The 24,594-nt window shown below is 44.5% G+C and overlaps 1 protein-coding gene across 10 annotated transcripts in view; it reads right to left on the bottom strand.

Moving 5' to 3' along the window:
* dgkza (diacylglycerol kinase, zeta a) overlaps positions 1 to 24,594 on the bottom strand; it is a 790,120-nt gene that overhangs the window by 276,615 nt on the left and 488,911 nt on the right. For all 10 annotated transcript variants that reach the window (XM_072591939.1, XM_072591942.1, XM_072591938.1 and 7 more), the window contains 8 exons: positions 21,916 to 21,998; positions 19,238 to 19,298; positions 15,157 to 15,270; positions 13,872 to 14,012; positions 10,710 to 10,788; positions 9,769 to 9,824; positions 8,637 to 8,699; positions 2,590 to 2,663 (listed from right to left, as the gene is read on the bottom strand). In XM_072591939.1, the coding sequence (XP_072448040.1) occupies positions 2,590 to 2,663; positions 8,637 to 8,699; positions 9,769 to 9,824; positions 10,710 to 10,788; positions 13,872 to 14,012; positions 15,157 to 15,270; positions 19,238 to 19,298; positions 21,916 to 21,998 (671 nt within the window). The remainder of the gene's footprint in view (positions 1 to 2,589; positions 2,664 to 8,636; positions 8,700 to 9,768; positions 9,825 to 10,709; positions 10,789 to 13,871; positions 14,013 to 15,156; positions 15,271 to 19,237; positions 19,299 to 21,915; positions 21,999 to 24,594) is intronic.

The following is a 24,594-nucleotide window of genomic DNA, read 5'->3' as shown; positions in this document are numbered from 1 at the left end:
TTACCATTGACTGGGACTGGATTAGCCATCTCGACAGTGGCTACAAGAGCAGATCAGACGCTAGCAATCCTGCAGCTTGCAACTCATCTCTTGACACCCCAAAGTTTATCCCTCATCTATAAGACACAAGTCAGAATTATGATGGAATACTCCCCACTTACCTGGAAGAGTGCACTCCAACAACACACAAGAAACTTAATACCATTCAGGATAAAGCAGCTAGGATAAAGCAATAATGTTCAAGAAGCTTGAAAACACCTTTGAATGGCACATCCACAAACATTCACTCCTGCCTCCACCAATGCTCAGTAGCAGAAGTGTGTATCTCCTAAAAGAATCGCTGTGGGAATTCATCACTATTCTTTAAACAACACCTTCCAAACCCATAACCATCTCTAAGGACAAGAGCAATTGATACATGGAAACATCATCTGCAAATGCTCCTCCAAGTCCCTCACCATCCTGAATTGGAAAACATCATGGTTCCTTGACCCATTGTTGCTGGGTCAAAATACTGGGACCCCTCCCTAATGGCATTAAGGTTACCTACAGCAAGTGGACTACAGTGATTCAAATTCACTGATCAGGCTATTTTAGATCTGGTGATGTGCAGGTTTAATAAATGGTCTCAGAGTAAAATACCCCCTCAGAAACAGTGGCCATAACATTGTAGATTTTGGCAGTTTGAGAGGGATGAACTGGTTTGGAAATAACTGTTAAACTTAAATAGGAGAAATTCCAAATGAATGAGAGCAGAACTGGCTAGAGTACATTGTGAAAGAGATTAGCAGCAAAGGTGGCTGAGGCCCAATGGAAGGCATTTATCTTCAGCATGGTGTGTGCCATCTGTGTCATTTTCGGGAGGAAGTGGGGCGCAGTGAGGAAAGACACTTTTTTTAAAACCAGAAATCAGTGGCTTTTTTTGTCATTCATTCATGAAAAATGGACTTTGCTGGTTGGACCAGCTGTTATTGCTCATTGAAAAGGTGAGCCGCTTCCTTAGACCAGAAAACCTTTAAGATATAGAATGAGACATAGGCCATTCAGCCCATTGAGTCTGGCCATTCAATGAGATCAAGGCCAATCTGACAATCCTCAACTCCATTTTCTGTCTTTTTCCCAAATCATTGATTCTGTTACTGATTAAAAATTTGTCTATCTCAGCCTCGAATCTACTTGATCACCCAGCCTTGACAGCCCCCTAAGGGTAAGGTGTGACAGATTCACTACCCTTTTTAAGAGAAAAAACTCCACATCTCTGTCTTAAACAGGCGAACTTTTATTCTAAGATTCTGCCCTCTGGCCTTTGACCCGCCCACAAGGGGAAACAACTTTGCCCCAAGTCCAGAAGAATCCTGTATATTTCAATAAGATCACCCCCCACTTTTCTAAATTTCAAAAGTGCACATGCCCAGCCGACTTAGCTACTTCTCAGCCAAGTGAACGCTTTCTGAACTGCCTGTGTTTTTTTTCCTCAGATAAGGGGCCCGAAACTGCTCACAGTATTCCAGATGAGCCTTGTATAGTTTTAATAAAGCTTCCCTTCTTTTATAACCCAGTCCCTTTGAAATAAAGACCGACATTCCATTTGCCTTACCTGATACTTGCACATCAACGGGTAGATGCAGAGACTCTCAAATCCCTCTATTCAGAGCTTTCTGCAGTCTTTCCCCATTTAAATAATATTCTCCTCCTCTAATCTCCCTGCCAAAGTTTATCGCCTCATTTCTCCCACATTTCATTCCATCTGCCATTTGCCCACTTGGTTAACCTGCACATATCCCTCTGTAGAATCCTTGCATCAACCTCACCTTACCAGCTTTGCAGGATAGTGCCAAGGACAAGCCAAAGGCTTCACTATGAAGTGGGTGACAAAATATTCAATGCAAAGCCACCCTGATCTGCTCTCCTTCTAGTGGCTAGTGAAGGTGCTGAACTAATCAAGTCTCCAGCAGACAGTTCATTCAGGTAGAGAGCTGTATGGTATAGTGAGAGATTAAAAGCTGGTATATGGTAAATGATAAATGAAGCTACTAAGAGGTGGTCAGGTGGTGCACCAGAGAGAACAGGAAGCCCAAAAAACAGAAAACTGTATCAAAAGGAGAACACCACAATTTTCCAAAAACATCCAGTACAGTATCCTAAGACACATGAGCCTGACAATAAATTCACCTGACCCTTGGTGACAACATTGATTTTTAGCAGAAATGTAGCTGTCATAGCCTGCCCCTAAATTATCACTACTTGATGTGAAACTCTGCTCATTCATTGTCATTCACTCAATTGCCTATTGGTGTCAGTTGCCCCAGCAGACTAGTGTTTGCAGATTCTGCCTGGTGTGAATGGCATGACCCTCTTACAACTGCTCATCATTCGAGGCTATTATGCAAAATAGGCCTTTCAACTAACACACAATCCCTGCAAAGCAACGTGGAATACTGAACACCAGAAACCTTGATGTCCTGAAGGGGAGTGAGGAGAAATGGGAAAAAGGATCTAGGTATTATTCAGTTGACTCACTGGCAACATCTTCACATTCTACACACTTGGTAGTTTAGCAGATTGGAGTTTTGTTATTAAGAACCCTACCTTGGAATGTTCAGAAATACAATGCACTGAAGCTTTAGGTCTTGAATTTTTGAGGTCAGGTCTGTCCCATCACACTGTAAACAGAGGAGCAGGAGAAATGTAAGAAATGCGAACTAGCTTAAAAGACTACAATTTCTTTTGTCTGAAGCATCTGACTGTGACACCATTCAGCATTTCCCCAGTGAAACCTAAAATGCTTATTACAGTGGTTTTCAACAGTACCACAACTCCCATTCCCCCCCATCCTCATGCCTGGTAACAACGCAGTTATTAACCAATTTTACCTACTGCTTAAACTGGGGTTGTACTTAAACATTAATTTAAACATGCAGTTATAATCTTCTGAACCTGTTTTACAGAGTTTTCCCACATTCCCTTAGGACATGCATCAGTGCTTGGGAGATTATTGCAGAAGATTGTTAGGGATAGGAATTAACTGCATTTGGAAAAGAGTGGACTTATTCGGGATAGGCAGCTTGGCTATTGCGTGGGAAAGGTCTTGTCTCACAAATTTGATTTGAGTTTTTGAGGACGTGACAAAGGTGACTGAGGAGGGTAGGACAATGAGTGATGTCTCCATGGAGTTTGCTAAAGTATTTGGCAAGGTCCCTCATGGTAGGCTGCTTAAGAAGATTAAGTCACATGGGATCCATGGCGAGTTGACAAGTTATTTACAAAATTAGCTTGGGCTTGGTCATAAAAGACTGTGAGTATTGTGGAGAGGTGTCTTTCTGACTGGAGGTCTGTGACCAGAGGTTGGTTGTAGTATAGATAAATGATCTGGATGCAAATGAAGGTGGTCTGATTACTAAGTTTGCAGGTGACATGAATATTGGATAGTGAGGAATGTTGTCTAAGGATAAAGCAGGATATGGATCAGATGGAAAGTTGAGTGGAAAAATGGCATTTGGAGTTTGATCTAGATAAGTGTGAGGTAATGCATTTTGAGTGGTCAATGCAAGAATAAAGTATACAATAAATGACAGAATCCTTGATATACAGAGGGATCTTCAGTTTAACCATTTATTGGAGCTCTTTGAGGAGGTAACAAGTGCCATGAACAAAGGGGAGCCAGTGGATATACCATATGTGCTTTCCAGAAGACATCTGCTCAGATGCCACATCAAAGGACTATTGTAGAAAATAAAAACTCATGTTATCAAGGGTAACATTCACAAAGACACAAGATTGGCTGATTAACAGGAAATAGAGAGCATATATAAGTGGGTCAGATCAGAGCTGGAGCATTAACTTTTTACAATTTATATGAATGACTTGGATAAAGGCATCAAAGATGCAGTTGCTAAATTTGCTCATGACTCAAAGATCAGTTGGAAAGTAAGGTGTGAAGTAATAAAGACACTAAAAATGAAAATAGATTGGTTAAGTTAGTGTACAAAGTGAAAGAGGAGGTAATTTAGACACAAGCAGGCTTTATAATTGATAAGATGATGGTGTATAACAGGCTGTCCATACTTAAATTGCCAACAATAAAATCTAAATATATTGAAGCAACTGAATGTGGATATTAAGAAGGAACTGGTTTACAATTTTCCTATCTTCCTTCAATTCAAGGGTGGTTCCAGACTCTACACCTTCATTGAATGCAGCACAGTTAGTCAAAAAAGGGTGTAAAAATAAGCTCAGCAACTACAAGCCAATTAGTTTCACTTCAACGGTGAAGAAGCTTCTAGAAACATGTAATTTGGAACAAAATTAATATCCACTGGGGTAAATGCAGGGTAATTAAATAATAAAAGCCAGCATGTATCTGTTAAAGACAAATTGTATTCTGCTAACTTGCAGAAAAAGCTCATGTTGTTCAGTTGAAGTGTCCTGACCTCTGAGCCAGGAGGTCTGGGTTCTATTCCTACCTGCTTACAGCTGTATAATATCATCTGAGAATGTTGATTAAAATATTGTTAGCTAACTTGCTTGAGTTTTTTCTCAAAGCAACAGAGCATCGGTGTGGGAAATGCTGCTGATATGGATGTACATGGAATTTCAGAAAAGCATCTGATAGGGCACCACCCAGACTTAACAAAGTTAGGTCACATGGAATCAAAGGGGTAGGAGCAACAACAATATGAAAGTGACTGAGTGACAAGAAACCGAGATCTGTGGTTAACTGATTTTCTTTAGGCTATAGGAAGGTTTGCAGTGGAGATCTCCACTGACCCAGTGTTAGGACCTCGGTTTTTCCTGATATATATTAATTACCTGGATCTTGGAAAGGTATTTTTTCATAAGTTGTGGATTGGAAACGTGTAACCAATATCAGCTGTGACAAAGACAGTGTAGAACTTCAAGCGGACATAGAGAAAGTTAGTGGAATAATTTTTCAAGTGATGATGCAATTTACTGCCAAGAAGGGAGGATTGATTAATTCTGATAGAGAAACCACCAAGGCAATATTTTGAAATATCCCTCTAAACCCTTGCTATTCATGTATCCATCCAAATTCCTTTTATATGTTGTAACTGTACCAGCCCCAACCATCTCCTTTGGTAGCTCACATAATGTATGCACCACTCTGCATGAGAAGGTTGCTCCTTAAGTCCTTTTTAATTCATTCCCCTCAAACCTATGCCGTCTAGTTTTGGACTCCCATACGCTGGGGAAAGAACCTTGGCTATTCACCCTATTCGTGCCTTTCAAGATTTTATAAACTTCTACGAGGTAACCCCTCAGCCTTTGACACTCCACCGAAAAACAACCCCAGCCTATTCAGCCTCTCCCGACAGCTCAAATCCTCCAACCCTGGCAACATGTTGTAAATCTTTTCTGCACCCTTCCACAAATATTTTCCTGTAACAGAGAGACCAGAATTGAATGCAAATATTCTAAAAACGGCCTCACAGATGTCCTGTACAGCTGCAACACGACTTAATCCAAAGATGTGCAGGTTTATATCGGCCAAGTTGAACTGTCCAGAGTGTCCAGAGATGTGTAGGTAAGTGCATTAGTCAGGGGAAATGTAGAGAGTAATAGGGTAGGGTAATGGGTCTGGGTGGGAGACTCTTCAGAGGGTCGGTGTGGACTTGTTGAGCCGAAGGGCCTGTTTTCACACTGTAGGGACTTTAATCCTTCTTCTAATTCCAAACTCCAATACTCAATACACTGAGCAATGAAGGCAAGTGTTGTAAATGCCTTCTTCAGCACCCTGTCTACCTGAGACTCCACTTTGAAGGAACTATGAACCTGCACCCCTAGATCTCTGTTTGTCAGAGATCTATCTTTAACTGTACAAGCCCTGTCCTGGTTTGCCTTACCAAAATGCAACAGCTCACATTTATCTAAATTAAACTCCACCTGATCACTCCATCTGATCAAAGTCCCACTGTACTCTGGGATAGCCTTCCTTACTATCCTGGGACCACCTATTTTGGTGTCATCTGCAAACATACTAACCACACCTCATAACTGATGCATATACGAATAGATTCAAGAACAGCTTCTTCCTTGCTGTTATCAGACTTTAGAATGGACCACTCAAGTGCTAATTCGCACCTGTCTCTCTGCAGCTGTAACACCATTCTGCATTCAGTTCTGCTGCCCTGTATGGTACTATCTGCCTGCATAGCATGCAAAACAACACTTTTTCATTATATTTTGGTACATGTGGCAACAGTAAGTCAATTATATTTAAATCATTTATATAAAGGACAAAAAGCAGTGGACCCAGCACCAAGCCTTGTGGCACATCACTAGTCACAGGCCTTCAGTCCAAAAAGCAATCGTCAACCTCCCACCCTCAGTCTCTTATCTTCAAACCAATTTTGTATCCAATTGGCTAGCTTCCCCTGAATTCCACGTGATCTAGCTTTGCTAACCAATCTACCATGCAGAACCTTACTGAATGCTTCGAAGTCCATTTGGACAACATCTATTCCTATGCCTTCATCAATCTTCTTTGTCACCTCTTCAAAAGATTCAATCAAGTTAGTAAAACATGATTTCCCACACACAAACCATGTTGACTATCCCTCATGAGTCCTTGCCTTCACAAATGTATATAAATCCTGTCCCTCAAAATCTCCTTCAACAACTTACCCACCAATGACTCACCGGTCTATAGTTCTCTGGCTTTTCCTTATAGCCTTTCTTAAATAATGGCACTACATTAACCACCCTTCAGTCTTCTAGCACCTCACCTATGGCTGTCGACAATATAAATAACTCAGTAAGGGGCCCAGCAATCTCCTCCCTAGCTTCCCACAATGTTCTGAGATACACATGATCAGATCCTGGAGAGTAATTTACTTTTGTGCGATCTAAGACCCCCAGGAACACCACCTCTGCAACATGGACACTTTTCAAGACATCACCATTTACAGAGAAACCTCAATTATCCAAACGAGATGGGCGGGCACTTATTTCATTCGGATAATTGATTGTGCCTCTCCTCTGGGGTTCGGAGTTTTCTGAAGTTTCCTTTTTCCTCGCTCTGCCTGCTTTACTCCCTCTCTCTGTCTCAGGATTTGTTTCTGAGCAGACACATACTTGTGTGTAAGGGACCTGTAGCATTGCCGAAGCCTCCCACCCACCCCCCCCCCCCCCCATCAGTTCAATGGGATTGACACAGCGAGCACTTACTAAGTCTGCTCCCCATTCAGGAAAACTAGACAGCAGCACACCGCGCGCAAACCCCCGTCACTCCCACCCCCCATCCACCCCCACAACCCCATCGAAACCCCACACCCCTTTTAAACAAGTTCCAGCTTTGCCCTGTACAGAACAATGTTGGAGAGATTATCTGGGGAAGGTTGGTTTCACGTACACCCGTGTAGAACTCCAGGGAAAGTGTGGGGAGAGAGAGAGAGAGAGAGAGAAAGAGAGAGAGGGCGGGCGGTCAGTATTTGGAGACAGTACCTGGGCTCCCATCGATGTCCAGGACTGCTCTTGGCAACATTTCAGGAAGTGGAGTTCATTATTAATCATTGTAAACAAAAGACGCGATCAGTGTTGGTAACACCTCTTTGATGTAATGTTTCTATCGGGACCTGAAGATCTTCTTCGGAGAATCAGATATTCGGATCATTGGTATTTGGATAATCGAGGTTCCTCTGTATTTCCTCAAATTCCCTAGCTTCATGTCCTTCCCCACAGTAAATATTGATGCAAAACAGGGGCTCTATTCTCTCCAGAGTCACTCTTTTGCCCTTAATGTATTTGTATTTTCTGTTTGGATTTTCCTTAACCCTATTTGCGAAAACTATATTCCTTTTTTGCCCTCCTGATTTCCTGCTGAAATATACCCCTTGTAATTGTCTAGGGATTCACTCAATGCCACTGTCTATACCTGACACATGCCTCCATGTTTTCTTGACCAGAGCCTCAATTTTCGTAGTCATACAGCATTCCGTACACCTATTAGCCTTGCTATTCACACATACTATCTCTGAACTCACCTCTGAAGGCCTCCCAGTTTCCAACCATCCCATTACCTATGAACAGCACCCCCTAATCAACTTTTGAAAGTTCCTGCCTAATACCATCAAAATTGGCCTTACTCCAATTTAAGAATTTTAACTTTTTGATCAAGTTAAAAAGCAACTGTTCAGATAAAGACCACTGTCAATCCAGAACTTTCTCTCTTCAAAACTCTGTTAAGATTGAGTGAATTAAAACAAAATAGAGATTCACAGATCTTTGTTCGACAAGGGTACTTCAGAACCAAGATTGATTGAGTTAAGCAACAAACCTGATCAAACTGAATAATGGAACAGGTTATAGAGACTGAATAGCCTCTTTCTAAACACAGATTTCATTGACTGAGAACATCACAGGTTCCTGGGAATACGAAAGTTGGCTAGACAATTTGAAAGGAATGCAAAACAGGGAGTGACAACTTAAAAGGAACGTGAAACAGGGATTGACTGATCATTTGGCATATAAAACAAGGCCTGATAGGTTACTGACAGGGAATGGTCTCACACAGGATGTTAAACATTACTGGGGGTGTGACACAAAGTGAAGAATGATCCTGAGGAATGTGACGCATGACCTTGGGTATTACAGATTCCAGATAGCGTATGTGCACTTACCACCACTTTGATGTGTTTGGCCAAATCTTTGGAGCTTCGCATTAAGAAATCTGAAAATGCCGTCTGAAGAACACAAGAGAGGGTGACACAGTTACACAGGGTGAGCAACACTGAAAGAAAACGCGGGGGTCATTGTTACAACCAAAGAATCAAGGAAAAGTCCAACGCAGAACTTGATGAATAAAGCACATTTAAGATGTGTTATTCCCAATCCTGAGCCATATCCTCAATGGTCCACATCAATCTCCGGAGTACACAGGAGGGAACCTTGGTCTCAAGCCTGAAATGACATCATTTCAGCTGTTTACCAATGAGCAAAAGTGACTGAATGTAGTAATTTTCCTTTCTCACTTCCATCTTGTCCTTGCTCCCCAGGACCCAATGCCAACTCCTCAGACTGATACCTTGAAGAAACAAACACTGGGCACATTTCACTAGCAGACAGAATGGCACAGGGCACCCCCACATGTGCACACTTGTTAAGCAGCCCATCAACAGAATTTTAATCTTCCATGAATTACACGCCACATGTAAAATATTTCACTTGCTTCTCCTCTCCATCCCTCACTTTACTATCCTGCTGTAAACATCTACACTTCTTCCAGTGATCATCTCCTTTTATCTGGTCCTTGCAACTCTTTTGTCAGTCACTCCTGTTTGCCACCCACTCACCCAACTTTCCCTTTTGATTTTTTTTTGACACATCCCATTCTTCCACACCCCTCTCACCAGTTCAACTCACTTCAAAAACCGTGAAAGCTCTAATATTCTGTTCTAAGAAAGTGAACTAGAGACATTTACTGTGGCTGTATCTCTATCTCTAGGCATAGGCATGCATGATCTCTCTCTGTCTCTCCCCTCTTCCCCTTATTGGTTCCTGACCTCAGTGTTTTCACCAATTTCTGTTTTGGAAGGCCACCATTCTAATGTTTCCTATAACTCTGCACTGGTGGCAAATCGTTTCATTTTAAAAATAAATCATGGAAGCATTGTATCTCCTGCTGAGCATTACCACGCTTAACTAGTGCAGCAAAATGTTTCATTGCTAAATAAGCCTGGGTTTCTGGCATCCGCCAAATGTGACACAAATGCAATAGCCAAAGGCTTACCGTAAATGGTTATTGCTACATACCCCAGCGTAGAACATTTTGTTTCTAAAGCGACTGTTAAATTTCTCTGGCTTGGCCTCTGGAACAGGAAATTGAGTATCAGAGACAGCTAACAATTAAACTGAAATACAAATCACTCAGCATGGAGTCTGGCCATCATCCCCCATTTACTGCTACACGAGTTATCAATCTCCATATTAAGTTAAAAATAAATGTCCTTCTTCTTTCAGAACTGATTTAGTATTGAGCTTGAGGACATCTAAATCTTTTATGTTAAGTTGACAGTTAATCAAACTACGCATCGTGAGCATTGTTTGGATTTCAAACTGGACGACAGTCATAGCTTTAGTTGGCCAGTTAGGAGAACATTGGTGTGCAGAAATTTGGTGTTGAATGAGCAACAAGTTATCTCATGTTTGTAGACACTGGGTGTGAGGACCTCTGTCTTATTTGGAGCAAGGCAGTGTTCAATTCTATTTGCAGCGGTGCTTCTGCAGCTCTTTCATGCTAACAAGGACCAAATGGAACAAGTCACCAACATATAAAAACCAAAAGAATGAGCAAAAACCGCTGAGGGACAATACTTGGGGAAGCAGCCAAGGCCACAATTTACTGCTCTCGTGTTGCTTTGAGCTGATAGCAATGGGCATGCCTTCTTTACAAACCACTTCAGAGTACAGGCAACCAGGGTCCTAGGTTGGACAGTGCAAATCCAATGTGACATATCATGGTATGGCCTGACAGAGGCTCACCCTTACACCCACATGGGGGCCACAGCCAAACCTGAAGTCACACCAAACAGATACCAAGTCCCCTTTAATGTGGCAACACCATTTACAATGAAGGCTTCTGTATGTGTGAGGGAGACCTTCCAAGGTAGTGAAGAGGATTTGCAGTGAGACTACTGTGGGATCAAATACAAACTGACCTGATGGGTGCAGGAATGATTCCCATCATAACATACCTCGGGACTCATGAAACTCCAGAGTCACATGGGCATCAAATCCAAGGCTGAAGTAGTTGTTGAAGACATCGAGGGGGAGCTGTGGAAAAAAAAATGAAAATCCATCCTCGTGAAATAGCAGGAGTAACACCAGGGTGGGGTGGTTGGCGGTGGTGGTGAAGAGATACCAGATTAGCCCTGATCTTGTTAAACAGTAGAACAAGATCAAAGGAACAGATGACTCATCATCGGTCTCATCTATTTTGCTTTTACGTAGCATGAAAAAACAAGATTGAACCTGTCTACTCATCCAGAGAGGAAGACAGGCCTGACAACAATGTCTATTGCTCTTTTTAGAACATTACATACAACTCTGGTTTCCATATAACAAAAATAATATAAAGGCACTGAAGAAAATATTTTAAAGATTTGCAAGGATGATACAAGAACTCAGAAGTTGTAACCATCAGAAGACTGAATAAGGTGAAGCTAATTTATCTAGATGAAAAAAAGGTTGAGAGGGGAGTTAATAAAACCCTTTGAAACTGCAGAACTTTTGTAGGTTAGATGGAGAGATGTTTTCAATTGTGGCAAGAGTCCAAAACTGGAGCTAATAAATATTAAATAACTAACAAATCTATAGGGAATTCAAGAGAAATGGCTTTACCGATATGTGAAACTTGCTCTCTCAAGGAGCAATTGAGGTAAATAGCCATTGGTGCTCTGAAGGGGAAGCTGGATAAATATAAAGAGAAATGAAGAGCAAGTTATGCTGATAGGGTCAGATGGAGAGGGCTGGGAGTAGGCCAATGTGGAAGAGAAATAGAAACAGCTAAGGGCCAAATGGCTTGCTTCCACGCTATATATTCAATGTGTATTAAGTTACTGCTCCTGCATTAATATGAACCACAGTGCACCAACCACCTTGGCTTACATCCTGACCACTAGAATCCGCCTTGTGACTTCCCTCTCCTGACTCCTCATTGCTTTCCTCTGCCATCCTCCTCTGCTCTCCTCATCCCTTGCTGCTCCCACTCACCGCTCCCACTTGCCTTCCCTTCACCACTCCCCTCTCTGCTCTCCCGCCCCCCTCACTGATCCCCTCCAATCTTCTATGCCTTTGCTGCTCCCCTATTTTCTCGCAGCTCCACTCCCCTCTCCCATTCCTCCTTCCCGCTCCCATCCTGCTTGCTACTTCTCAGCCCCTGTTAACAGAGAAGCAGCATTGAGGACCAGGACAGGGCAGTATGTGGGAGAGTGCGCGCAGAATGCATCAGAGGAAGCAGAGTGATTAGCAGGGGCAGAGCAAAGTTTGGGGAATGAGAAGCAGAGGGCGAGGGAAGTGGAGAGTCAGAGGGAGTGTGGTAGCCGAGTGAGGCAGTGAACCAGACAGGGAGAGAAGCTGTGAACAGGCAGCGGTGGGAAATAGTAAGGAGCCCACGAGAGAAAAGCAAGGTTTGGGAGATCTGCCTGAGAAAGCTTTCTAAGTGAGTAAAAGTAGCAAGTTAGAAACATTAGTAACTTAGAAATATTAGCTAGTTAGTAAGAGCACTAAATGAAAGAATGAGCAGTAAGAATAGCAAGTTAACAAGAGCAATGACTAGAAAAGTGATTTTTGAGTCAGTAATTTGAAGACAGAACTTTTTAATTAAAAACTTGAGGTTCGGAACATAACCCACACTAATGGGAAAGTGACTTTTACATTTTTATTTAGGTCACAGCTTGTTATCTAACACGTCTCAGGTCTAGTAAAAGTGAGGTAACAACAGTGTAATTGGGAAAGAAACATTGCCCAGTTTACCAGGAAACCAGCCCATTGATTGGCTGTGGAATCATTTTAATCCACCTGAATAGGTGCAATGAACCTTGGTTTACAATCTCGTTCAAACAAATCAGTGCCTTTAACAGTGCAGCACTCTCTTAGTTCTGCTCAGTGTGTTAGCGCTCATAATGCACTCTCCAAGTACCTACAATGGGAGTTGAACACAGAATCTTCTGCCTAAGAACAAGTGTGCTCTCCACTGAATCATGGCCAACTGCTCTGAACAACGACTGATCATTGAATATTTACACATTAAAACTAATCATCACACCTCAGGTAAAAGGGGTGAGGGGAATGCGACACATTTATACTGTACAACATCAGCTTCTAATCATACAGCACCTTTAACGTAATGATGCTTCATAGAGTGTCTCATTTGAAGTTGGGACATGGTGGCCATGGCTGTGGCTAAAGAGTTCGAACTTAAAGGTTCCACCTAAAGAGCTAGGCACCATTGATGTGGGAGTGACCAGTAGACCAACAGTGTTCGGCCATGAGAGGGATCTCTAATTAAGAACAAGAATTTTGAAAGGCAACTTACTGTTGCTACCTCACATTTATGTGAGACGATGTGAAAGACAGAGTGTAGAGGACACTCTGTCAGGTCACAAGGGTATCAAGGGTGGAAACAGAACTTAAAGTTAGATAGGATATAGGCTCAATTTCTTCCAGGAGAGTGAAGTGTGTGCTCATGAGGCTGGCTAAATCTTCCAAAATTGACATTAGGTTAGAGCACCCTGTCCTTTTCCAAGTTTCTGCTGTGCAGGACTGAGGGTGAGTGGGAATGTCCTGGGGTAAATGATTAAAAGGAATGAAGAGGCCAATTCGGGCTGTTTATAAAACTCAACTCTGGAGAGCACCCACCTCCCAGGTTCATTCGAAACTCAGCAGGGTCATCAAGGCACATGTGGGGCATCTCCGATGACACCGACAGACTGGGAAGGCTTTGATCCTGGAGACTGAAGAGCTGTAGTCAGGGCCAGGTGAGAGACTGGTGCTCCCAGCCTCTCGGAGAATGCTCTCCTTGATTGACAGGTAATTAGTAACTGCTTGGAGGGGGATCCGCCTGACCTGTCAGTCTCTCGTCTTCAGCTGCTCGTTGTTCCCTCCCCTCGGTCTGAGGGAGGGCAGTTTACACAGCCCGATCTTTCACCCCTGCTTGGGGCAAGAGTGCAAGAGCCTCCAAGAGCTGCAGTCTCCTGCCCCACTGGTGAAGGCTGGACATGTTGTAGATGCCCTGCCCCAACGGGTCTTTACCCACTGAGGACAAGGTAAAGAACAACAGATTTTTGCCAATCCCAAACACACTGTGGCCACACAATGGTAACCTCTGTAAAGGGGTGAGGACCTCAGACACTGACCTTCTCAGCAGCAGTTTCATCGCGCTCGTCAGGGACTGCGCTAGCATTTCTCTCCACATACAGGTTCCACCGATCCAGCTGCACAATGTTACCATCTTCTACATGAGACAGGATCTTGGAGACAGGCTCGTCTGTGTATCCCTGAATCCAAGAGAAAGAGATCAGGGTAAAAATAAACTCCTTCTCTCTCTCTCTCCCCTCAACCTCAAAACGCGCCCTCCCAACTCCCCAAAAAAATAGTGCCCCTTTCTTCAGTAGCGATTCTAAACTTAAGTTGGAAAAACCAACAAAACTGAATGCAGGGTCTCCCCGACTTATGAACACCTGACTTACTTATAATTAGAATTAGATTACTTAGTGTGGAAACAGGCCCTTCGGCCCAACAAGTCCACACTGACCCGCCGAAGTGCAGCCCCACCCAGACCCATTCCCCTACATTAACCCCTTCAGCTAACACTACAGGGAATTTAGCATGGCCAATTCACCTAACCTGCACATTTTTGGACTGTGGGAGGAAACCGGAGCACCCGGAGGAAACTCACGCAGACACAGGGAGAATGTGCAAACTCCACACAGACAGTTGCCTGAGGCGGGAATTACAAACATGATTCAATACAGGAGTGTAATGTTTCCTCGTGCTTGTGAGCAGCTAACTTCTACTATCCCACATCATATCCTGACTCGCATGTAAATTGACTTCCAAACGAACTCCAAAATGGAACCCATTCGCAACATGGGGGCTGCCTGTATTGGTTTAATACTGCTTTCCCCAAATAGTGCTCATGCACATCACAACATCATTGAAAAGAAGCAACCATCTTGGTTTAGTTTAAATTAGTTACAGTGTGGAAACAGGCCCTTCGGCCCAACAAGTCCACACCGACTCACCGAAGCGCAACCCACCCAGACCCCATTCTCCTACATTTACCCCTTCACCTAACACTACAGGCAATTTAGCTCGGCCAATTCACCTAACCTGCACAGTTTTGGACTGTGGGAGGAAACCGGAGCACCCAGAGGAAACTCATGCAGACACGGGGAGAATGCGCAAACCACACAGTCAGTTGCCTGAGGCAGGAATTGAACCCAGGTCTCTGGCGCTGTGAGGCAGTAGTGCTGACCACTGTGCCACCATGCCGCCCACAATGATCCATTGATTGCGGAGACTGGGTGCGACTGCAAATGGTTCCAGAGAGCAACAACCTCCATGAATAAATGGGTCCCATCACATACTGTAAAGCAGCGAAATAGTGATTCACTCTCTGTGCTACTTCATCTCACTTACCCCACCCCAGTTCAGGGTTCTTGCAAGATCATTTCCTGTTCCCAGAGGAAGGACTGCCACAGGAGGCTGGGGATTCAGCTGTAGTTGATCCAAAATGGACAGAATCCATCCCACCTAATAAGAAAAGGAGGTGAAAGATGGTGAAACGTTCTGCTGTTTATATGGAGCACCTCTGCTGCAAGAGAATGACGTGAATCAATAGACAATAGGTGCAGGAGTAGGCCATTCTGCCCTTCGAGCCTGCACCACCATTCAATATGATCATGGCTGATCATTCTTATTCAGTATCCTGTTCCTGCCTTATCTCCATAACCCTTGATTCACTATCCTTGAGAGCTCTATCCAACTCTTTCTCAAATGAATCCAGAGACTGGGGCTCCACTGGCCGCTGGAGCAGAGCATTCCACACATCCACCACTCTCTGGGTGAAGAAGTTTCTCCTCATCTCTGTCCTAAATGGTTTACCCTGTATTTTTAAGCGATGTCCTCTGGTTCGGCACTCACCCATCAGCGGAAACATGTTTCCTGCCTCCAGAGTGTCCAATCCTTTAATAATCTTATATGTCTCAATCAGATCCCCTCTCAGTCTTTAGATTACTTACAGTGTGGAAACAGGCCCTTCGGCCCAACAAGTCCACACCGCCCCGCCGAAGCGTAACCCACCCATACCCCTAACCTAACACTACGGGCAATTTAGCATGGCCAATTCACCTAACCTGCACATCTTTGGACTGTGGGAGGAAACCGGAGCACCCGGAGTAAACCCACGCAGACACGGGGAGAACGTGCAAACTCCACACAGTCAGTCGCCTGAGGCGGGAATTGAACCCGGGTCTCCGGCGCTGTGAGGCAGCAGTGCTAACCACTGTGCCACCGTGCCACCCATAAACTCAAGGGTATACAAGCCCAGTCGCTCCAGTCTTTCAACGTAAGGTAGTCCTGCCATTCCAGGAATTGACCTCGTGAACCTACGCTGCACTCCCTCAATAGCCAGAATGTCTTTCCTCAAATTTGGAGACCAGAACTGCACACAATACTCCAGGTGTGGTCTCACCAGGGCCCTGTACAGCTGCAGAAGAGCCTCTTTGCTTCTATACTCAATCCCTCTTGTTATGAAGGCCAGCATGCTATTAGCCTTCTTCACTATCTACTGTACCTGCATGCTCACCTTCATTGACTGGTGTACAAGAACACTCAGACCTCTTTGTACTGCCCCTTTACCTAACTTGATTCCATTTAGGTAGTAATCTGCCTTCCTGTTCTTGCCACCAAAGTGGATAACCATACATTTATCCACATTAAACTGCATCTGCCATGCATCTGACCACTCACCTAACCTGGCCAGGTCACCCTGTAATCTCCTAACATCCTCATCACATTTCACCCTGTCACCCAGCTTTGTATCATCAGCAAATTTGCTAATGTTATTACTAATATGATCTTCTATATCATTAATATACATTGTAAAAAGCTGCTGTCCCAGCACTGATCCCTGCGGTACCCCACTGGTCACTGCCTGCCATTCCGAAATGGAGCCATTTATCACTACTCTTTGTTTCCTGTCAGCCAACCAACTTTCAATCCAAGTTAGTACTTTGCCCCCAATACCATGCGCCCTAATTTTGCTCACTAACCTCCAACGTGGGACTTTATCAAAAGCTTTCTGAAAGTCAAGGTACACTACATCTACTGGATCTCCCTCATCCATCTTCAGAGTTACATCCTCAAACAATTCCAGAAGATTAGAAAAGCATGATTTCCCCTTCATAAATCCATGCTGACTCTGAACTATCCTGTTACTACTATCCAGATGTGTCATAATTTCATCCTCTATAATTGACTCCAGCATCTTTCCCACCACTGAGGTCAGACTAACTGGTCTATAACTTCCTGCTTTCTCTCTCCCATCTTTCTTAAAAAGTGGTACAACATTAGCCACCCTCCAATCCGCAGGAACTGATCCCGAATCTATTGAACTCTGGAAAATAATCACCAATGCATCCACAATTTCTTGAGCCACCTCCTTCAGTACCCTGGGATGTAGACCATCAGGCCCCGGGGACTTAGCAACCTTCAGACCTAACAGTCTCTCCAACACCAATTTCTGGCAAATATAAATTCCCTTCAGTTCAGGTCCTTCAGCCACTGTAACCTCAGGGAGATTGCTTGTGTCTTCCCCAGTGAACACAGATCTGAAGTACCAATTCAATTCTTCTGCCATTTCTTTGCTCCCTGTAATATATTCCCCTGTATCTGTCTTCAAGGGCCCAATTTTAGTCTTAACCATTGTTTTGCCTTTCACATACCTAAAAATACTTTTACTATCCTCCTTTATATTTTTGGCCGGTTTACCTTCGTACTTCATTTTTCTCTGCGTATTTCCTTCTTAGTTATCCTCTGTTGTTCTTTAAAAGCTTCCCAGTCCTCCGTTTTCCCACTGATCTTTGCTATGTTATACTTTTTCTCTTTTAACTTTATATGTTTCTTAACTTCCCTCGTCAGCCACGGCCACCCATGCCTCCTCCTAGGATCATTCTTCCTTTTTGGGATGAACTGATCCTGCATCTTCTGCATTATACCCAGAAATATCTGCCATTGTTCCTCCACTGTCATCCCTGCTACAGTATTGCACCATTGAACTTTGGCCAGCTCCTCCCTCATAGCTCCATATCAAATTACAAAATGCCTATATCCGTCATGGAGGTTAAATTCACAAACTTCAAACCTACTTAGTCAATAGCTGCACCACTGATAACTTGAAGTGGAAGCCCATCCTTGAAGATTGAGCAACATGATAGAGTTGATGATGTATAAGCAAGCTTTAGTGCCGATAATGTTTAGCCATTAAAACCTTTATTAAATGCAACAGCTCTTGGTAGATTCTGTTGGCTAAAGCAGTCATTCCTACAGTAAATAGGAACACAGGAAGAAGGGTAGGTCATCAGCCCCTTGTGGCTGCTCCTTCAGGCAATTAGATCACTGCTGCTCCATATCTTGGTCCATCCAACAGGCTATGGAAAGGACTGGTGCTCGCCTCACTGCTGTCTGACTGGGCTGTGATTTGGTGAAAAAGGTAGTAAGTACAATGTCTAAACCTGCTCTCCAGCCAGCTGCTGAGACCTCAACCAAGATTGCCATTGAGACGTTAAAAAAATAGACACACACCTCCATAAATACACAGACATACAAAATCCAAGATTCTGTACCTATGCAACTTTGTACTTAAGGTGGCAGTGGGAATGGTGACTTTGTAAACTTTTCACTGTACTCATGTATCCCCATGATAAACCTATTTCTAATAAAAACTTACAGACAAAACAGACATACAGGCAATACAGATGTAAACAGAAACGGTACACACACATACATACAACAGACATGCAGGCACATCTTGGCAGGGATCATTGCTACGTGTCAGAAAACAATTGAAACCAGGAGTCAAAGCTTCGACCTTGTACACGTGGCTCAAACCTGTAGCATTCACAATCTTTAAGCACAGGGTCTGCAGGAGATTCCAGAATTCCTGATGTCAATGTATGCCAAAAGAGAATGCTGCTACTGATGCCAACACTAAAGGTGAAGGTGGATGTGCAGACATTGAGGATGCAATGAGAGCTGTGGACGTTGATTTGGAAGCAGCATGATGGGGGTGGGGGATTCCAGACAATCAGGTGGTTTGGGCAGAACTTCCAGAACTTGGGGCCTAGGCAGAAAAGGCCCAGCCACCAGAGTGGGAGATCCATGAGAGGCTAAAAATGGAAGCATGGAAGCTGTGGGAGGTGAGGAGTGACAGGTAACTTGGTGTTCAGGATATTGATGACATGGGGTCAATCTCTGTCCAGGCCGTGAATGAACATTGAGGCTCTGAAGAGACTGAGGTAGTGGGTGGTGAAACAGGAAAAGATGAGGTGACTGTGTGTGTAGCGAGCAAGCCACCACCCAACTGCAGCATGAGGCTCACCATTAATACAACAATGAAGCAATCACCTCAATGCCTTTGTTTGGAAATGAAAGTCAACTTTCAAGAGAGTGCTGTATAGTTGACTAAGAGCAAGAGGAGTATATAGAGTGGAATACTTACTGTGCCGTCACCTCCACAGGCCAGGATCCTTAAGTTCTGGACTTTCCGGTAGAGCTCTAATCTGTACAAAGGCAAAACTAGAAGTGTAAAAACTCACAGGGGAATCACAGAGATTGTTGTGATCATAGACTCTGCTCTTTGGTTCAGAAACTGTAAAAATAAGGGCCTGCTTATTACAGAATAACAGGACAAACCTCTGGGAACCAGCACTGAACCCTGGGCTCCAGAGGTAAGCCCAATAGGCGATTCGCCAATCGTTTCAATGCTGAGTTAGACAAATTCATGATCAGCAGCGGGGTTAAGGTTTACAGAGTGGGATGGTGGGACACAAACAGCTAAGTGCAAATAAGACTAAATCAGAACAGCCATGACCATAGTGAACGATGGAGCAGGCTTGAAGGGCTGAATGTCCTCCTTCTGCTCCTGTTTATTACATGCACTTCCTTTCACATTGTGGTACCTGCTCCTGAATGCTTTTGGTTAGACTTCATTTCGCCCTACCTCAACGTTAATGATTCCAATCTGATAACTATTCTCCAACTCATTTACATATCTGTGACTTGATGTCTGCGCTACATCTGTCAGCAAGTTTAAGTGGATCTTGGACACTGCAAAACCACCCTTTAACTAGCACCTCCAAGGATGAAACTGAACTAAATATTACAAACTACTCCGAGCCAGAGTACCAAAAAACAGAGACACACAAATACCAGGTGGGACAGGCCACCAAACCTGTATCAAAGACGCACTGACGATGTCACCTAGCGAGGAGACAAAACATTTGCAGAAAACCACACCAGCTCAGCAAACAAATCGACAATCTAAATATTACACTTTCCAGGACGGGAACAAAGTCTCCTTCAAAAAAAAGCTTCATTAATTATATATTTGCATTGAATTCAAGAGATATTAGCACAGATACATTAAATATTTTATCTGTCTTTAGTGTCAGCTCATGCATTCCCAAGTGCAGAGCCAGATGCAGAGTAAAGTTCTGTATGTTCTGTCCCTAACAGTGTAGGTTAATCATACCCACACAAGGAAAATTCCCACACAACTGCAGAGATTCTCGCTCAAGTTGATGAGGGTGGTCAGTATTGCAGGCCTCTACACAGAGCTCCAGCCAATGTATCTCTCCGTATTCAAAATTTTAAACTTGCAGCTAAGTCGCATTCAGTGTTCATTTGGGGTCCTGCTCTGGAAGCAGTTCTCACTACATCGGAAGGATGAGGAGATAAAATATAACTTTATCACAGTCACTTAGGATGTAATTTGTGACTAAGCTACGAACTGTTTCAACACGTTAGTCTACTTCCTTGTTGGCAATGACTTGTCGATTCCTTGAAAATAATTGGTTATGGTCAGACTTATGACTATGATTTTTCTGAAGGTGCTGCTTCTCTCCCATCAGTTTTTAGCTATTCTCGTGACTTTGATAGCGGTCAAACATATAATAATTGAACCCATCTTCCATTGGAAGATGTAGGGCGCTATTCTTTTCATCACCCTCTCTGGAACATAGGAGCAAGGAGCAGGATGAGGCCATCTGGCCCCTTGAGCCTGCTCCACCATTCAACAAGATTCAGGCTGGTCTTTTGCATGGACTCAGTTCTACTTATTAATTCCTTTACTGTTCAAAAATCTACCTTTTCCTTAAAACATTCAACAAGGTAGCCTCAATCTCTTCCCTGGGCAGGGAATTCCACAGATTCACAAACCTATGAGTGAAGAAGTTTCCCTCAACTCAGTCTGAAATCTGTTTCCCCTTATTTTGAGGCTATACCCCCTAGTTCCAGTTTCACCTGCCAGTGGAAACTCTGCTTCTATCTTATCCATCCCCTTCATAATTTTATACAGAATAGCATAGAGTCATAGAGATGTACAGCATGGAAACAGACCCTTCGGTCCAACTCATCCATGCTGTCCCAGATATCCCAACCCAATCTAGTCCCACCTGCTAGCACCCAGCCCATATTCCTCCAAACCTTCCTATTCATATACCCATCCAAATGCCTCTTAAATATTGCAATTGTACCAGCCTCCACCACTTCCTCTGGCAGCTCATTCCATACACATACCACCCTCTGTGTGAAAACGTTGCCCCTTAGGTCTCTTTTATATCTTTCCCCTCTCACCCTAAACCTATGCCCTCCAGTTCTGGACTCCCCCACCCCAGGGAAAAGACTTTGCCTATTTATCCTATCCATGCACCTCATAATTTTGTAAACCTCTATAAGGTTACCCCTCAGCCTCCGACACTCCAGGGAAAACAGCCCCAGCCTGTTCAGCCTCTCCCTGTAGCTCAAATCCTCCAACCCTGGCAACATCCTTGTAAGTCTTTTCTGAACCCTTTCAAGTTTCACAACATCTTTCCAATAGGCAGGAGACCAAAATTGCACGCAATATTCCAACAGCGGCCTAACCAATGTCCTGTACAGCCGCAACGTGACCTCCCAACTCTTGTAGTCAATACTCTGACCAATAAAGGAAAGCACACCAAACGCCTTCTTCACTACCCTATCTATCTGCGACTCCACTTTCAAGGAGCTATGAACCTGCAAGCCAAGGATTTGCTTTCCCAAAATGCAGCACCTCGCATTTATCTGAATTAAACTCCATCTGCCATCTCTCAGCCCATTGGCCCATCTGGTGGGCATTTGTCCCCATCCAGTACTTACGCCTCCTTGGGCCCTCCTTGGCACATATCAAACACTTGTCTTGGGTTCAGATACCACATGAATGACTGGATAATCTTGGCCCCCTGTAAAAGAATGAACCCAATAAAACTGAGACTGTACTGTACAAGGTGACACAAACATACACTCTTTCTCAAGTGAACATTTTCACTGCAGATTTGGGTCAGCTGCCCCACAGGTATGAGCTTCATGGCAGAATAGTCTCAGTGGCTGTGAATGGGATATACACTGAGAGAGGGTTAGTTGCCCAAGATCCCATAGGTATGACAAACCCCAGAGTGGACTCCATCCAGATATTCAACATCCTTCTCTTGTATTTGGAGAAACTGACACCCTATAGAAATAAACTGACCAGCTGCTGTCAAAATACTTAACTCTGACCTCCACTGTAGGATTAAGACTTGGTACAAAAAAAAAAGCTCTGAAATAGAATCATCATCTGGAGGCGAGCTAGGAGTTAAGTCAGTACACATTCTCACATGGGCTTTTGTTAAATATATGTTTGCTCCTTTCCTCCTGGAATTGGCTGCATCTCCACGTGTACCTGACCCAGCAACCAGTCTTGTTATAGAAGCCAGGCATTCTGGAACACTCAGCTCCCAGCTCATTTTCCCCACTGTGGGGAGGAGAGACCTGGGACCTCCTGGTTTGTATTTTCTCTGCTCTTTCAGGGGCAGTGGGTCTAACTTTCACAGCCTAGCCATGTCAGAGTCTTTGGGTATGCAGCCATTCTCCAATCAGGTGTGAGCCATCTCTGTTTGATGAGTGTTAGCATGCTGGGAGTGCTGCCACTCAGAGATCATCCACCTTTGTGACTCTGTATTGCCCCGCAGGCAGTGCAATAGGGATTTTTTTTTGCATCCACTAAATGAGAGACTGCTTCAGCCAACAGCAAAGCTCCACCAGAGGGCAACACACCTCTGGACAGACTGAGCGAGAAAGGCAGAGCAAGAGCACGGATGGGACTGAGACAGAGAGCGAACAGGGCCAGCGAGCGAGACAGAGCAAGCAAGCGAGCCAGAGTGAGGGCATGAGCAAGACAGAGCAAGAGCAAGCCAGACAGACAGAGCCTACGAGCAAGACAGACAGAATGGGCAACCACGAGTGAGACAGACAGGGCCTACGAACAAGCAAGACAGAGAGGGCCTGCGAGAGAGACAGAGTGAGCAAGCAAAACAGAGCAAGAGAGCGAGTGAGACAGACAGCGAAGGCCAGTGAGCGAGATAGAGCGAGCGAGCGAGACAGACAGAGCGAGTGAGCGATTGAGACAGACAGACCAAACATGAGAGACAAACAGAGCAAATAAGTGAATGAGACAGAGTGAATGAGCGAGACACAGAGAAAGCTAGAGAGACAGTGTGAGCAAGAGATAGGGACAGACAGAGCGAGACAGACGGACAGGGTCAGCAAGCGAGACACAGACAGACTGACCGACTGAGTGAGAGACAGACAGACAGACAGACAGAGCGAGAGTGCAAACAAAAGAGAGTAAGAGAGCAAACGAGACAGACAGGGCCAGTGAGCGAGACAGAGCGAGCGAGCGAGCAACAAGTGAGCCAGACAGAGCAAACAAGCTAGAGAGACAGAGCAAGGAGACAGACAGGCCCAGCGAGCAAGACAGAGCAAGACAGCATGCGAGATGAAGCGAGACAGAGTGAGCCAGACAGAGCAAACAAGTGAGAGAGACAGAGCGGGCGAGACCAAGTGAGACAGAGCAAGTGAGCAAGCGAGACAGACAGGGCCTACGAACAAGCAAGACAGAGCAAATGTGAGAGACAGACAGAGCAAGCGAGCAAAACACAGCGAGCAACAGAGAGGGCCAGCGAGGCGGACAGAGCGAGTAAGCAAAACAGAGCAGAAGAGTGAGTGAGACAGGGCAAGAGAGTGAGCAAGACAGCCATGGCCAGCGAGCAAGACAAACAGAACAAGTGGGCAATCGAGACAGACAGACCAAGCATGAGAGACAGACATAGCGAGCAAATAAGTGAGACAGAGTGAACAAGCGAAACATAGAGCGAGTGAGCGTGACAGAGCCTGTGAGCGATAAAGCCAGAGCGAGCAAGAGAGACACAGACACATCAAGAAAGTCACAGAGAAAGTGAGCGAGACGCAGAGAAAGCAAAAGCAAGCAAGACGCAGAAAGACAGTGCATGTGAGCGCGAGCGGGACGAGAGAGGGAGAGTGCATGAGATGCAGAGACAGAGCGCAAGCAACACACAAAGAGTGCGAGCGAGATGCAGAAACAGAGTGAGCGCGATGCAGAGAGCATGAGCGAGACACAGAGTGAGAGAGCAGGTGAGAACACGAGCGAGAAGCAGCGAAAGTACGAGATGTAGAGAGAGAGAGAGAGAGAGAAAGAGAGCGAGATGCAGAGAGAACAACAGAGAGACAGAGCAAGCGAGATGCAGAGAGAGATAGAGAGAGAGCGCGCGTGGGCAAGCGAACGAGATGCAGGGACAGACAGCAAAGGAGCTGCAGTGAGAGCGAGTGAGATGTAGAGACAGAGAGAGTGAGCAAGCAAGACACAGAGCAAGTGAGACGCAGAGGGAGCACGAGGGAGACACAAAGAGAGACAGCGCACAAGTGAGACGCAGAGAAACAGACAGCACAAGCAAGACGCAGAGAGAAAGCGTATCAGCGAGACACAGAGAAAGAGCGCAC

The sequence above is a fragment of the Chiloscyllium punctatum genome, chromosome 22 (genome assembly GCF_047496795.1).
Source record: "Chiloscyllium punctatum isolate Juve2018m chromosome 22, sChiPun1.3, whole genome shotgun sequence".
NCBI lineage: Eukaryota > Metazoa > Chordata > Chondrichthyes > Orectolobiformes > Hemiscylliidae > Chiloscyllium > Chiloscyllium punctatum.
This window is presented reverse-complemented; position numbering and strand designations above follow the sequence as displayed.